Source organism: Pholis gunnellus (assembly GCF_910591455.1).
Source record: "Pholis gunnellus genome assembly, chromosome: 6".
Classification (NCBI taxonomy): domain Eukaryota; kingdom Metazoa; phylum Chordata; class Actinopteri; order Perciformes; family Pholidae; genus Pholis; species Pholis gunnellus.
Genome location: NC_136532.1, coordinates 20,509,910 through 20,526,772, shown reverse-complemented (window position 1 = coordinate 20,526,772; position 16,863 = coordinate 20,509,910). Strand labels below are relative to the sequence as shown.

Genomic DNA, 16,863 nt, shown 5'->3' with positions numbered 1-16,863 from the left:
CCATCACAGAATCACAGACTGTTCCAAACCCATCAAACACACCTATATACAGCATGGAGCGACAAAAATAAAAATGTGCTGCAAAAATGTGAGCACATGTCTCCTGGACTGTCTGCTGACATGCTGCAATGTGCCCTAAGTGTGTGTGTGTGAGAGAGAGAGAGAGAGAGAGAGAGAGAGAGAGAGAGAGAGAGAGAGGGTGAATTGGAGATAAAGGAAGAAAAAGAATGAGCAGTGGAAAAAGTGTGAGAGAAGAGAAAGAAAAGGGAACAGCAGAGAGACAGAAAGCAAGCAAGTCTTGCATGTGTGTTGGTTCCCAGCCCTGTCAGGGCCCTGTCAGCCTGTGATTTATGGCACCGAGACCGGGAGCAGTCTTCGCTGCCAGCTCAGTATTGTTACAACTGACAGCTAATGAGGCCGGACGGGCTTTCAAGCACAGCACTTAACAGAGGCCTCCATCTTCACGAGTCACGAGCTCTCCTCTTTCCTTTCTCCCCTCTCTCTTTTCTCTCTCCCATTTATTTCTTTTCCTTCCAGGGTGGCAGCAGTGTGGCGAGCTACCACGAGCTTTTCTGGGGGTGCAGAGGGAAAAATAAGTCAGGCCGACAGAGATATATGGGCGACACTCTGTTACTGCAGCACTTCCACACTCTCTTCCTGCTCCTGCATGCTATTAAGCCAGAGGCTCAGCTCACATAAATGAGGGAGTGAGGGTGAAACACACAAAGGGAGAGATCCAGCCCCAACGTCTCTTCTCAAACCAAAATATTCCACACTCTCTCTCTCTCCAATTACCCTGTCACGCTGTCAAAGTCATGGAGTCACATGTCTTCTCAGACTATCTGTGATTATGTGAGTGTGATCTCTGTGAAGGTACCTGAACTTTATAGCCTCGGCCGTGGTGTGTTTTACCTTCAACACCCCTGGCTCGGACTGCTTGGACCCCGTTCTATAATCACTACCAGAGTCTCTGGCAGAGCTGCCCTCCCTCCCTCCCACCTCCTCCCACGGCCCCTGGTTTCTTGTCAGTCGTGATTAATGGCACTAGGGCCCCGGCGCGGCTTACGCTGCCAGTTCCAGCGATGTTCCCTTGATACTTAATGAACTCTGACAAACTTCTTTTCCCTTGCTCTGTTGTTCACCCCCCCCCCCCCCCCCCCCCCCACCATCTCTGTTTAAAATGCACAGCACAGAGCTGCCACTGCAGCACCTAGGGGTTAGCTCTGGTCCTTTGTAAATTTCTCAAGAGGCCAATGTCTAAAAATAAAGCGCCACGGCCTTTTTAATGTCAAGACCCTTAGTTGTGTGTCACTTCCAGTGGCTTGTTGCTGATTGACGAGGAAATTAATTGACTTTTGGAGATTTTCAGTGATTGCCTCGCTAGATTCTCGCTCTATATTATATATTTTTATACAAATGTGAAACTTTTGTTGCTTTTGCGAACAGCCAACCGTATCCACTGACAAGTAATGTAATAAACATCTGCTGCGAGATATCAGCAAAAGACTCTCAAAAATGTTAAAATCATGGCAGCCAGAGGCAGCAGGATAATGCAGTCTGTTCTCCAGTTTTCTCATAGAAATGAAGCGTTGCATCTCCGCTGGTCTGTGTCGCCATCTGCTGTTCACACGAGGAAAGTGCATGTAACACTTTTCTTTTTCTCATCAGTATTCAAATATTCACTGAAAGATAAGCAAAACAAGTTACTAACACGAGGGTCAAGAACATGTATAGTATTTTACAATAATACCCAAAACATAGACCACTATCACAATGAAGTAAACAAGTGAAAACTTAATTAAGTATTTAAAAACACGCACCTGAGATCACAGTGTTTAGTGTCAGATCTTACAGTTGATCAGACTTTCCTGGTAGAGAAACAGTTTGCAGGTGTTATATATTATATATTATTATATATTCACAGATAAGTGTAACCTAACAGACTACTTTTGTATAATAAAGCCTGAAGTAGAAGTTGTTGATAAAAACTAATTTGATACTTTTACCAGTCCACAGCATGGACATTTTAATGCCACTATAATGGGCAGAAGACTCTGTGGTAAGTTGTTCTGATTCAAGTTCAGCATTAAAGAGTTTATAGAATTACCTCCATTACAAGGCTACTGCAGCGAAATGATAGCGATGCAAACACTACGGAGGCTCAGCAACAAGCTATGCTGTTGTGGGTTCCAGCTCATAAACTCGAGAGGAAACTTGATTGCCAACATTTATAACAAACAACAAAAAACACCTATGTGTGGGCTCTGAACAGCTTCAACGAGTGTTGGGAACAGGGAAAAACAGGAAGACAATGAAAGTCACATTTCAGGGTCACCATTGGGTCAAAGAGTGTGTCCTTTTTTATTATTGTTGGGGTATTTTGTGATCGAGAAATGTCAGGAAATGAAGGAGAGATTAATGCAGTTAAGAGACAGTGCCTTAATTAAACCCTTAGCCACAGGAATGTGTATCCTCAACCTTGTTTAGTATGCTGTGAAAAACAGTGCATGTTGTTTCCATTATGACAGAAAATTAATTGAAGACTTCGCACTTGTAATGTAACTGCGTGCAGGGCTCCTGTTGATTTCTGGCCCTATAACCAACTGCTTTGTATATGCCCAAATATCTAATTTGGTTTGCGGTTTATTCATAACTGTACTTCGTTTCTTTAGACTTGTTTTTTTGCCGTGACTGTTGTATGAGCCTTTTCTATTTCACCCACAGCTGGCACAGTATTTACATTAAAAAGGCTCCTTGTTTTGTAATGTGAGTCGAGCAGTGTATTTCTGTGTGGAGTTTGCATATTTGTCCCATGTCGCTGTGAGTTTCCTCTTGTTTCCTCTGGTTTCTTCCCACACTCTCCTGTTTTGTAAGTACTGTAAATAGTTTATTTAATTTCAAGTAAACACGTTCATCATATTTGCCTCTGATTTATTGAAGCAGGCCAGGCAGCTGCTGATGGCCAACAGGCCCAGACGTGGTCCAGAACGAGACACTGTACAAAGGCCAAAAAGGTTGTTTGCTCAACCGACCACGAGGGGGCGCTGATGCAACAAGCTGGACAACACACAGTCAAATTCTACAGGAAGAAGAAGAAGAAGAAGAAGACGATAGCAGGTGCCTGCTTCGTATCTGTTGCTAGTGTCCTCTCAGGATAAATTACAGGTAAGAGCGACCGAGCAACAAGAACATGTGTTAACATCTATTTAAACACAGTCTCTGCTCTCCCCCGTCTTGTTTAGTATGTCAGTAGCATGTCAAAAGGAAGCGGACACGTGCTGATATTGTTTTGCTAACTTGTTAGCAGAGGTTAAGCAATATGTGCCGCTGTGTTGTTCCTTGAGGCCAGCACTAGTTAACGTTGTGACTGATAGTACAAGTTAAACCGGTCTGCGTTTGGAAAAGGCTCCTCTATTTGAGGAAGCGATAGTATAGTAGCTTTACGTTATGCTATCCCAGCTAGCTTAACTGTAGCTCCGACACCAAATTGCAGTCAAATGTTTGGATATTTGAAGTTGACCTTCTAATAAGTCATCTATTCCTTTCATAATTTAATCACTAAACGACTGAATATCAATATTTAGATTCGCTCCTGTCATTCGGCATCCGTGTGTTTGGTGTGTATTTTGATAAAGTGTTTATCTTCAACTTTGACCTGCTGTAAAGCTGCAGTCGTTAACAGGAAGAAGAGGAAGCTGCGTGCGCCACTTTTAGAAAATGTCAGATTAAATTCAGACATTTTCTTCTTTGGTGGATGATTTACATTCAGAAGAGCTCTTACAATATTTTAACCACTGTTGTAACGTAACACATTTGTGTTCACTTCTGTCACCTTTCATACCACCTAACGAGAATCTGTTAGCGCACATTTCTCCTCGCAAATAAATTGCTTATAAACTTAAATTAAATTGTATCTTTGTTTATTCCACCACCTTAAAAACAAAGCGTTACAGACTAATTTCTTTAAAAAAGAAACGCGTTCAAAATAATGTTAAAGCAAATAAAATGTATAATTAATTGGACCTGATGTTGTATAAACTGATTCTGAGTCCAGGGTTGAGTCAGGAGGGTCACGAGGTTGTCTTTGTGAAATCCTCAGCTCAGACAGCACTTCATCCAACTCTTTCCGCTTAAACCAACTGAAATAAACGTTATCACATAAACGTGAATGTAAACACCGTTGTAGGTTCACTTGTCACGAGAGGTTAAAATGTTTTTGCACTTTAGCCTCAATCCTCTTTAAGTGTGACAAGGTCACTAAGTAGCAGCGGATGCCCGGCTAAGCCTGAGCTGAGAGGAGATAACCCAGTGAGCAAGAAGGCAACGCCGCTGTGTTACTACCGTACGACACAGGCTGCTCACTGGGTGGATCGTTCAGTAGCACATGTAGTTGGAGCATTTGATTAGAATTAAAGCAGGACATCGTGTACACATCAAAACAATAAACTGTGTTCCCATGTGCTCATCTCCACATGCTGTCCTCCTCTTCTGCCTGCCAGGATGGCACAGTGGGGTGCCGTGTTCTCGATAATTGCTGCTCTCGGAGGAGCGGCTCTCTTGGGCTCTGTGCACAAGATCGATGAGGGACACACTGGTGTTTACTACAGGTGGGTCTGCAGCACGCATTTTTTGTTTTGTGCCTGAGACGTTTGTGTTAAACTGCACTGTTGTAAAACGGATACTATAAAAAAAAAAAAAAAAAAGAGCATCTGCTTCAAAGGTGTTTGCCCTAAACGACTGTTAACAGTGACTACTTTAAATACATGGGCATTAAAAAAAAAAAAGCCTGCTGTGGTTCTGTTGAAAGTTTAATACTGGCATGCAGGCATGCAGTAAATATCGGCGTTTCGTAACAAACTAGATACAATAAGCTTTTGTCTTTCTGGAGCTCTTAAAACAAATGATGAGTTGCGACTGAGACTGTGGTCTCGAGTGAGTCATGATGGTGTCATCCGAGAGTAACGGTTGATTCATTTACGACAAGAAGAAATTCAGTGGTTGAATGTAATATTTACTCAAGTACTGTACTTTTACAAATTAATTTGTAGATCTTAAACCCTGATAAATGAGTTGCCCGAGTATGAGGACATTAGGAAGGAATATCTGTACTTGTCGTCAGCAGTAGCGTAAAGAAAAATGAGCGCACCTGAGTCCTTACTGCTCATTTTGACTAAACTACCATAACTGCTCCTGTTTGTCTCCTAAATCATCTTAACACACATAATCAGAATTGTTTTATTCAATGGTATAACGATCAGTTGTGTGTGTGTGTGTGTGTGTGTGTGTGTGTGTGTGTGTGTGTGTGTGTGTGTGTGTGTAACACAGAGGAGGGGCTCTCCTGACCACCACCAGCGGCCCTGGTTTCCATCTCATGCTTCCATTCATCACCACCTACAAGTCTGTCCAGGTGAGTCAAGTGAAGTCAAATTTAGAACATAAAAACCAGAAACACTAATAATCTGAACAGCATTGGACAACCTGTGTCCTTTGAGCCTCAATTCAGATCAGTGAATCATTTGAACACGCATGCAACCGATATCGTGTGTACATAAATAAGAAGAGTGATATTTCAGAATTTGTTTTCAAGAACCGTTTTATCCAATGTTTAGATTTCTGTTCTGGAAATGTATGCAAATTAGCACATATTTCGTAAGATAGTGCCTCATTTGCATATCCAAATGTTTATTTTCAGAAAACTTGTAACATAAAGAATAATTCTCTTAATGTAAGAGATGAACTGTGGAAGTTTGATGGTGATATCTGTTCTGCAGCCCTGTAATATGACCTACCGTTGTTAATTCAGAAGGTTGGGTTACGGTTCACACGTTGTGTCGTGGAGATGTTGATTCAGCTCTGCGGTGTTGTATTGCATTCCACGATACTGACCAGGACTTCCTGTGACTGCGTTTCTCCTGCATGTACAAATGAGATCCAGGTTTCTTCAACTTAAAACGTGTTGTCTGATTTCAGCGCTACTACTGTCTGGTGTTTTTATTATGATTTCAGCAGCTTGTTTTTGTGTTCCTGACTTCTGGAAAACTTAATTAAAGCATGACTTTTTGTTTTTGTCTCTTAGACGACGTTGCAGACAGATGAGGTGAAGAATGTACCGTGTGGCACAGGGTAGGTCTGCTGTTGTTGGCTTAAGTAGTATCAGATGTAGGTTCTCTCGATGCTTATTACACTGAGCATTCATCTTGTAACCTACACGCTCCCACACAATGCATTTATTGGATTATAACGCCACCAACACGGCTGGAGTCATCTCATCATCTGAACTTCTGGCTTCACCCACACTGAAAATACAAACCCTTTTATCTTAGCTCGTACTGGTGTTTTGGATGAAAGTGCCTGTCAAATAGTTATGCATTTGCTCTCTTTCAGTGGAGGAGTGATGATTTACTTTGACCGTATAGAAGTGGTGAACTACCTCGTTCCATCAGCAGGTAAAGTCACTAATGTTCAACGGGCCAAAAACGGCAAACAATGAATTCATCCTAAACTCCCTGTTCATTTTTTGAAGACGACTTGGCACTGAGCAACACGTCAGACGTCCTTTTGTTGCAGCCGTCTCCATCAGAGCCACATACTGTACGTGTGTTCTGTGTTTTTACATTCGCTTCTGAACTGACTGAGCACTTGTCTCCCTCTCTGCAGTGTACGACATAGTGAGGAACTTCACGGCAGACTACGACAAAGCTTTGATATTTAACAAAGTTCACCATGAGCTCAACCAGTTCTGCAGCGTCCACTCACTGCAGGAGGTCTACATCGGCTTGTTTGGTAAGTGCTGAAGCAACTCTTTTAATGGTACATCTACATAAACATGTTGTCAGCCTACAGCCGAGGGTTCAGAACACACCACGTTTTCATGGCCATGTCTCATCGGGTGGCCAGCCGCCCGCTACAACTACTGCTGTGCATACTGTGAGGCCACACTTGTGAATGTTAGAATGTGTCTGCCTAAACACAACCGGGGCGTTATGAGGCGGTTTTTATGAGGGGTTGAAAACGTCTCTTTACAGTAAGCAGCACATTGAAAGTTCCCTCTCGCTATGTTGCAATAAATCTAAGTGAACCATAATCAAATGCTGATGGGGTATCGGTATTTTAAAGTATGTTTTGATACTGAGCCCAGTACTGATGATGTCTGGACTTGGATCAATTATTGCCTGATAGCAGTGAGTTGATTGATATTGATGAGGTGCACTGCTCATGCAACTTGACTGCAGAATAATTGTTGTGAAGTCCCACATGAAATGTGTCTGTACGCTTTCTCTGGCCGTCTGATTATTTGAAACCTACCTGTTTAGCTGAGCATTGGATTTTCTTTGCGACCTCGACTCACATTATCCCCATTGGATGAAATGAAACTAAACCATTTTGGCTGAGTTAGTTCAGCTCACCCACCTGCCTTGTGTCTATCTCGTACAGACCAAATCGACGAAAACCTGAAGTTGACGCTACAAGAGGACCTAACATCCATGGCTCCTGGACTCATCATCCAGGTACAGTAAAAACCACCAGCAAGGCTGAATTCATGACCGTCTCGGGTCCTTACTTTTAGAGATGTTGGGGATCTGTAACAACAGCTCAAAGATTTGCTTCTGGAGCCGTCGCTGTTGGCTTTGTGTTCTGTAGCTTTATGTGTATTCTCATAACAATAACACCTCTGATTGAATGCAGCAGGTTTATGCACGTTCTCTGGGCATTGTTCACATGGATTCTGGGAAATGTGGTTAACCGCAAGGGGGAGGGCAAGAAAATGCACCGAGCACCGTGGATTGATATCTAACCATTAACATCATTATTTATTATTATCTGGACTGAACGTATCGCTAGCATTTTACTTTATTAAAAAGATGTTTTTACGTTTGTCACCTTGTTGTCTCTCTTTAGAAGCATTATTAAAAACACAGTAAGACATCTAGACTCAGACTGGACTGCAGTGCAGAACTCGGGTATTGGAGCAGTAATGTAAACCTAATGAAACTACAGAATCCCTGATAATGAGATTCTTTTTACAGTTTACAGCCTTTTTATAAAGCCGCTCTCCTGGACAGTTTATTATTACAACACAAGACCTTGTTTGTCCGAAGAGTTATGTAGAGGACAACGTTATGTCTTTAAACTTTAGAAGGAGCCTGAGTGGTTTCCCCCACTAATGAATCTCCCCCTCCTCCATACCCACAGAGAGAAACACACACATCACTCCTGAGAGTTAAAAGCTCCGCTGGGCTTTAATACTCTGGCCTGTTTCCTGTAAATCTCTAGAAACAGTTGAAATAACAATTGCGGGTCTTTCTGAGAAAACCAATAATCGTACAGTTCAGGGGGCCTTATCTCAAACTGCCTTTTTTGGGGATAACTCCCCTTGTGGTGAAAACCTCTTTTTAAAGTCGTCTTGCTTTTAATACTTGCGCTGTCTTTATCTGCCTACTTTAGTGTTGACTCTTTGTTTTTCTGTCCGTCTCACTGATCCACAGGCGGTCCGTGTCACAAAGCCCAATATCCCAGAGAGCATTCGCAGGAACTACGAGCTAATGTGAGTTTTCCGTTTTTTTCCCGTAGAGTAATGATCCCTGGTCCCTGACTCATGTGTTGCGTAATGATTTTCCCTCCCAAGTGGATAAGCCTGATGTTCATCCAACTTCCCCAGCCAACCAAGACGGGGCTGCTTTTAAATCTGTCTGTGAACGTCTCACTTTGGCCTCATGAATCAACAGCCTTCTCTCTGTGACTGTGATAAAGAGGGGAAATTGAGGATTTACAGTAAGCTGCAGTAAGGTTCATGGAACCACTTGCGATGCATCGGCCACGGTGGAAAGTGGAAGTCTTCAAGTCGCATGCATACAGTGACAGAAAAGGGACAGCATTTTGATTTGTTTCATTTAAAGTCAGGCACTGTGTGTGACTTCTGGTCCAGAACCCACACGAAGCCTGATTAATGCAACACACATGTGTCAACTGGTCCAGTGATTCTCAAAGTGGGGTCAGGGACGCTCCGTCAGGGGGTGAAATAATCTGTTATAAATTATAGAATTGTGCTGCATCATTTAAAAAGTGCATATCTACAGTTGCGGACCATTTGCACCAATAAAACAAGAGTATTGTGTCCATTACACCCACGTTAGCTCTGGGCCAATAGAAGCTCTTGATGCCTTTTGTGAAACACGGCAATGACTTCATTATTTTTGAAGTTGAAGCACTTTTGACTGGTGAGTTTAATTGTCTGGTTTATTGTGCCAGTCTGCCTACTGTTCATTTTTATGAGCACTTTAAAGATCAATTACCTGAAAAGTGTGAATGCTGTCAAGTTAAAATGTGTTTCTGTTTAGTAGTATGAAACGGGGCGGAAGTATTTATAGAATACAAATGGTGTAAGAGTACAAATAGTAGATGCTTAATCAGTCTTACTATTAAGAGAATGTTCTCTCCTGGAAGGGGTCCCTGGACTGCTCTTCTTTGTTACTTACAGATGTTTGTTTGATGGTTCAGTTGTATTTGTCTAACTCAAAGGAGCATTGTATAGTCAGTGGAGAAGGACCTCGCTTTCAGTTCTTTATTGCAAGGCATCAGCATAAACTATATATTTAACTATAGCAAAGCATTGGCAGCTTCTTCACTGTGCTTTCCAAAGGAAGAGTGGAGCGTTCACTGAGCCCTGTCGCTCATAGTTGGTTGTTACACCTCGCGTGGCACATAGTTCTCAAACGATAGCGATGGCACATTTAGCATCACAATTCTTAGTCATTTTCTTAGTCACAGCTCCATGATTTTAGACAAAGCAAAGCAAAAACAATGCTTTTTACTTTTAGCCAACAACTCTAAATGTAAGGTCGTAATGTTATTTCTTTCTAATGAGAGCCTGTATACCTATTTTCAATAAGTTCACTTTGAACAATACAGGATTAAAGGAATAAGGCTTCAGGATGAGCCATGTGTTTTGCAAATGTTTGGCAATTTCTGAGTTTTAGTAAACTTCCCCAAATCCAACAAAGAGCAGGACAGAGCTGTTAACAGTAGCCAAACCTCTGATAGCATCCACACACAATCACACACTGTTACACACTGTTACACAAGCACCTTTTTGCACACTTTAAGGAAATATGCAATTCTGCGTAGTTGATGTATGCATCTTGTTACGCAAAACAGATTCTTACATCATTGTAAAACAGTGAACATACTCTTATTCTTTGTAGATTTTGCCATTGCTTCTGGGGGTTATGGTACCAATTATTCACCAACTGAATTGCAGAGATCTGGAGAAGCAGCAACACAAGCAGTCAGACGACCACAGAAGTGATCAGTTTCCCATGTTGGAGTCCCATTTTATCCTGCAAAACATTAGATCCTTCAGATCATATTGACATGCACTGCAATTACTGTAGTTGTTGGCAAATGTAATTGTAGGCAGTGGCCTAGACTTACTTTTGGTTTCACCTTCTAATAAGTTGTTGAAACTCTGTTTTTACAGCCTGTGAGACAGTCGGAGCGTTGGCGTTGCATAGATGCCTGGAGGCCAGTAATATAAACAAGTCTCAACAGTTCAAATGGGTTTATACAAAAGACGGTCCACACCGTTGAAATGGAAACTTCAACTCAAAATCCCTTTAAACCAGCACTTGTGTTGTTTTAATTTCAAAGGATCACTCGAGAGATAAAAAGCCTTCAGATTATAGGATTTCTTCCAATGAGGCAACAGCATGAAGATGCAAAGCAGAGATTTCTTGCGTAGGCAGAGTATTTTGTCCCATGTGATGGCACAGGGTTTAGATGCTGGATTAGGAGTTTGGAACTCTAGATGTTTTATGCCCAGTCCCAACGTTCCTCTCACAGAATCAGACTTTCTTAAAAGTTTTCCAGGGCTCAGAGATTTGTGACTCAACTTGTTGAGCCCCTTTCTGCACGGTTTCAGTAAAACTGCTTAGTTCCTTTTCTTTTTTCATTGTAATGTTAATGATGGCAGAAATTGGGTGCCAAGAGCTGCCAAGAGCGACTTTACATGCATAAAGCAGTAGAATCTTCATGCTGTATTCATATTATATGGAAGTTATTCAATTGATGGTTTCTGACCATAAATACGTACCATTCACTTCATCAACCAAGTCATAACAACAAACCTTTTCTGAAAGCTTGTATCCAACTTGATGCCTGAAAAGGTAAACAAATATTGATCCCAATGTTGTTCCCAGTTGATGGGTAATTAAACAGTACATTACCAACTCTCCAGTTATGTCCACGGCTAAACTTCCATTCTGCTGCAGCAAACTCTCTAATAATGTGGTCGACCAGTTATGGCTGAATGCTGAAGGACCTCTCGTGGTTGCAGTGATTCACACTTTCTCAAAACACCTTTTGTGACCTGTTGTATACTGCCATTACACCGGGGGGGGGATAACAGTTTGTGTTTGGCTAACAGAACTGCAGTACACACTGCTGCGTACCTCTCAGCCGTGTGTTTAGCTATCCACTAACTAGTGGAACTACTAGTGCACTCACTGCAGCTGCTATGCAGGCAGACAGCTTGCCGAGTTTACTTTTGTATTTGGCGAGATTGTATAAATTGTCTTATACGACGACTTCGAGACATTGCCTGCGTACATCTACGCTTCTTTGAATGAAGTGTGCTTTACGACGCTTTACAGCTCATTAGTGTTTCGATGGGGGTCAAGTTTGTTTGTTTTTGTACCGTAGGAATGTACATTCTATGATAACCATACATTTTTAATACATGCATACTGTGATACCGGTTTACACCCACACGTTGTTCTGAGGTGACACGATGTGTTGGGAGGAAGTATTCTGGAAATGATGTCGCCACACTTAAGTGTTAGATTCCCCACCTAAACAGTATCAATGTGTCAATAAAGCCTGCTCTGTAAATGTAACTAAAGAGTTTAATGTTAAAGCATCTGTTCATGTTGTTTGCAGGGAGAGCGAGAAGACGAAACTGCTGATCTCTCAACAGACACAGAAGGTTGTGGAGAAGGAGGCAGAAACCGAAAGGATCAAAGCTATCATAGGTGAGAAAGAGAGAAGAGAAACAATCAGGAAGAAGTGCATTTAAAACACTGACGGTTGAAAATTGAAATCTACCTCTTTTGTTTTTTTTAATAGAGGCTGAGAAAGTGGCACAAGTGTCGGAGATCAAGTTTGGACAGAAAGTCATGGAGAAGGAAACGGAAAAAAAGATCTCTGAAATCGAAGGTTTGTATGCAGCGGTGGAAGAACTACTCCGATCCTGTGCTGAAGTAAAAGTACCAGTACAACAATGTAAAAATACTCCTATTACACAGGAAAGTCCTGAATTCAAAATCCTGTTAATATCCTTATCCTTATAATCCTTAATATTTTAGTTCTGCTTGATTAGGCGACACCATATTTACTGGTGGTAATCTTGTAAAAGTCAACTCGTGTTTGACCAGGTAAATGTTTGTGATGTGAAGCTGCAGAAGTAGGACATGTCGGGTTATTAGCAGTAACTTAATACTCCGGTTGACCCCTCTTAGTCTATTAGTGTAATCGGTCGGTTTGGTTTTAGTTGTCTTAAGATTTCTTTTGTTGCTTTTTATGCTTTTTTTCACGCTGAATGACTTCTTTCCAAGAAACGTATGGGCACACACATGTAAACACGAGATTTAAAGTGGTGCGTTTGTGATTCTTTGTGGAGAAAGTCGGTACGACGGACCCGTCGATTAAATGAACTTATCGATTAGTTGACTAAATCTTTGAGTCAGTCGACTATTTTTTGTTGCCTCATTAGGCGATAGTTAGTGACTCAACATGTATTTATTGAAATGAAAATCTTCAAGATTGCCACTTAAAGAATATTTTCATATAATACTCCGGTACTTTTCCTTTTATCAAAAGTAAAGCCAAAGAAAATGCCCCATTATACATTGTGTTGTATAAGCTTTTATGTGAAGTTTTTATTTGAATAAGTAACTAGTATGTACAGAGCAATGCAGGGATGACATATTTGTGTTGAGGTGTTAAGTGTAGTACAAGTACCCTTAAAATTGTGCAGTTCTTGCATTAAGTACTTAAATAAATGTGCTTAGTCACTTCCCACCACTGTTTGTATCGTAGACGGGCTTTGACTTCACATGTAATAACATGAATAATCGCTGCATGCGGTTTACGTGCGCTAATTGTACAGCTCTGATTCACTGATGAGGTCACAGCAGAATAAAACAGCTGTCGTCACAGATTATCTAAACTTCTCCTGCTAGAACAAGTCAAAATGTTTGCTTCATATAAGAAAGAACCAAACATGCTGAACACTAACAAAGTGCAGATCAGAATGATGAAGAGTCGATCACTCTGTGGTCTCAGCAGCTGTTTGTTTTTAGCACTGGTTTGCTTGTTTTTGAGTCGGGGACCCAGTTTATATGTTACTCATGCTTGTGGTTCACAGTATTTACGTTGGCTTCCTACTTTCTAAACAGGAAAGCAGCTTTGTGTTGTAGTGAAACCGACCTCCCGCTGCTGACACTGACTGTTTGTGATTCACAGACAGCGGTTTCCTGGCCCGGCAGAAAGCCAAGGCAGATGCAGAGTTTTATACGTCAGAGAGAGCTGCCGAGGCCAATAAGGTAAAGAGATGACGCGAACACACTTCCCGCTTAAACCGGGACAAATATGGACGGGAAAGTCCAGACTGCTCGTTTGTAATTGTAATGCCGTGTCCCCTCTTGCAGCTGAAGTTAACACCAGAGTACCTGCAGCTCATGAAGTACAAGGCCATCGCAACCAACAGCAAAATCTACTTTGGGAATGAAATTCCCCAGATGTTTGTGGACTCTGGCTCTGCAGGGAGCTCGATCAAGGCCTCTGCAGCCATGGACATCGTTGCTGAGCAGATCCTGGACCTGGACTAGTGAGGGACCGCCCAGACTGAGTGGAAGGACTGGCTGCTGGAGGGCAGGCGCCCGGCCCACAGGCTGGCTGGCAACTTATCCCTCTGACTCGAAGAAGCACTGCTGACCAGGGTCTGTATTTCTCAAACACGTCAGAATAACTCCTATAAATCACACTGCAAGTATGACTACCATGTCATATTCTCCAACCTCAGAGCGGAGGACTTGAGTTCATTTCAGAGGCTTCCTAAGCTTCTACTCCGTTCTGATAGAGAATGAGATCGTTTAGACGGACTAGTAAATTAGCATCATCCGTAGGTGTATAATTAGCTACTTTTAAAACCGTCATTTAGCCGAAACCACCTTTTCAAGCCACTCGCCCTCCTACCGCTCAGCTCCGCGTATCAACTGTGCCCAGTTCATTTAGCCACAACATCAAGGATCACAAATCCATCACTACCTATGTGTTCATACTGTGTTAACCATTCACAAGCATGTGCTCTCATTGAGCATTTGTGTTGGTTGGGAAAAACCCTTCTCCAACTGACTTTTGAAGAATATAGAATATAGTAGAAGGGGTCTTAAATATTCACTTAATGGCTAAATATCGTGCTAAAAGTCTGAGGCTAAAGCTGCATGTTACAGGCTAAAAGTCATCCCCCTCATCAGTTTATGACTCATGTAGAAGACGTGAAGCTTGTCGGGGACGGGCTTCTTTTTTTCTCTGTAACCTCACAAAGGAATGTAGTGGGTCAGTGCTATGCTAATTATTTGCCTTGGAAGTAATGCTACTGTAGGCGGTAAACTAGTTAGCTGGATATGCTAACAGTTGTAGCTTAAGATAGTGCGGATCAACACAAAGATGAATCCATTTCTTGTGTTTTTGGTTATGAAAAGGTGATGCAGAAGTTTTACCAAACTTTTTAAAAGCGGCATAATCACTCTTTCTGCAACCCAAAGCACACTACTAAAGGACAGTCGCTGTTTAATGGCGGGATTTTGCTCGCGATCAATTGCAACAACGTTTTGTGAATGAAGCCGTTGCATCCCAAGAAAAATAAACCTTTTAACCCGCTAAATGACTCCACTACACTCTCACATGTCTGGGTGGGAAAGCTCTGCAGCGCCGCTAAATCCAACAGGACAAGGAACGACTTCAAGAGATCAAGAAAGTTATTTAAATGCTGATACTGCTGTAAATTAGGACCAAATATGTGTCGCTCTGAGGATGTTGGACTGTGATTTCTTATTCTGAGTGCTTGAAAAATACGGGCCCCCGACTGTAGACCAAACCCAGGGATGATGAATGTACTGTGTCGTAGCTGCTGCCTGTCAGATTTTAATAGCATCACTCTTTGTCTTTTGTTTTATGTTTCTGTAAAAAAAATGAAGAAGAAAAAAAAAAACTTTTGAGCACAGGGTTGTTGAATTTTAATTGAATTCATGCAACTGTTTGAAGTTGTCCCACATGTGCACTACATGTATGTAGCATGTTGGAGAGACTATATCTGTGCATCTGTTTGTTTTGGCTCTTGATGCCTATTGTGCAGTTTTATTCCAAACAGGGCCCGCTCTGAGAAGTGTATGTTGGGTTATGACACAAACAGCTGTTCTCTGATGTAAAGTCTATGATACAGACATGTGGCAACATCTTTTCTCAATGGGCAGTTTTTAGCTATGTTGGGTGATTTGATATAACCACTTCATGAATGGTTACAGAATATATACAGTAGTGAATTGGCTTTGAGCCTTTGACAACATGAGCCGCTGAAGTAATCATAGGAACTGAACTATACAGATTAACACCGAGGGACTCGCTGTAGAAATACTACCGACCTCGTATGTCACCATTGTCTGTCGGGGTCCGTTTTCAACAGTCTTGACTTGATCGGGACCAAAAACCAAACTTCACTTAATGTCTGATCTCCTGTGTTCTCTGTCTTAGATTACTAAAGAAATGTGTTTTCTCAATGCAAAGTTTGTTTCTCAGTATTTGGCATTTTTTTGTGGGAGTGATGTGGTGTTGCACCGAATATCTGAGTATGAGTTACCGACCAAAGGATGTGTTCTTCATCCAACATTGACTCATTTCATAATGTAGCTTTGGGGGGAGGGGGGAGGGGGCTGTCTAGGTGTTGATTCTTGGAACTTGGCATGTTTTCTTCTGTTTTTTTTTTTGGTTGAGCAGACGCTGTCGCGGTGAGAAAATATTTCTGACGCCTGAAGCTAAGTGGTCGTTGTCCTGAATTCACTGTAACCCAATACAACTTCCAATAATCTTCTTGTGCAAACAGTGATTATATGATGTGTTATTGGCACCCCTCTGTTGTTTAAATTTTGTCCAGTTGGTCCTCAAATTGACTTCCAGTTGTCATTTTATTACAAAGGTCTCTTATTGACTGACTTGAAAGGCAAATGTTTTTGCACTGACTTCAATTGTGAATATGCAATCAAGATATTGTCATTTGACAATAAAGTACTGTTGGTTGTTATTTGAGTAATCAATCGCATTATTAAGAGTTTTTATTTACATTGCATTGTCCAATGTGATGTACAGGATGTGTCGTTAATAAGAGTTTCCAACACAAACATTTAGTATCTAAACAATTGTTGCAAATCAGATTATTTAAAAGTTATAAAAGTCCTTTTGAGTTACAACTCTACCAGAATGAAAGCCTCCTTACTTTTTATATTTCACATTCTGACTCTGAGTCATTTCTGACGTACTCCAGACCAGTTCCAGAGAAGCACAAAACTGGTCGTTATCGTGAACATTTTTGACTCCCTTTTCTTGAGAAAAAGTTTGTTTTTTTTAATTTTAAGCTTGAGCCTCCTTAAGTAAAGAGATGCATCATACTGAGAAGTTCCTATTAAACCCCCATTACTTCATCATCATATCACTATTATTAACACTTATGTTGCGCCCACCTTATTGTAAAGTTTTACCCTGAACTATATTCTATAGGCTGAATGTTGAACCATGCTTTGTAGACTTTTGTCC

At 41.5% G+C, this 16,863-nt stretch overlaps 1 protein-coding gene across 2 annotated transcripts; it reads left to right on the top strand.

Moving 5' to 3' along the window:
• Nucleotides 1-3,097: 3,097 nt before the first annotated feature.
• Nucleotides 3,098-16,363, top strand: erlin2 (ER lipid raft associated 2). 2 transcript variants are annotated; one of them, XM_079161809.1, is made up of 12 exons: nucleotides 3,098-3,165; nucleotides 4,500-4,607; nucleotides 5,326-5,407; nucleotides 6,077-6,123; nucleotides 6,385-6,446; nucleotides 6,658-6,783; nucleotides 7,435-7,508; nucleotides 8,487-8,545; nucleotides 11,935-12,026; nucleotides 12,121-12,210; nucleotides 13,519-13,598; nucleotides 13,704-16,363. In XM_079161809.1, the coding sequence occupies exons 2-12, from the start codon at nucleotides 4,501-4,503 to the stop codon at nucleotides 13,881-13,883; spliced, it is 999 nt and encodes a 332-aa protein (XP_079017935.1). In that variant the 5' UTR covers nucleotides 3,098-3,165; nucleotide 4,500; the 3' UTR covers nucleotides 13,884-16,363. The 2 variants fall into 2 exon arrangements, with proteins under 2 accessions (XP_079017935.1, XP_079017936.1); XM_079161810.1 differs by lacking the exon at nucleotides 3,098-3,165 and having other exon boundaries at nucleotides 4,362-4,607.
• The last annotated feature ends 500 nt before the right edge of the window (nucleotides 16,364-16,863 follow it).

Coding starts and splice junctions, on each gene's coding strand:
- erlin2 (XM_079161809.1), top strand. CDS start 4,501: ATGGCACAGTGGGGTGCCGTGTTCTCGATAATTGCTGCTCTCGGAGGA. Junction 4,608..5,325: donor CACACTGGTGTTTACTACAG/GTGGGTCTGCAG, acceptor TGTGTAACACAG/AGGAGGGGCTCTCCTGACCA. Junction 5,408..6,076: donor CCACCTACAAGTCTGTCCAG/GTGAGTCAAGTG, acceptor TTTGTCTCTTAG/ACGACGTTGCAGACAGATGA.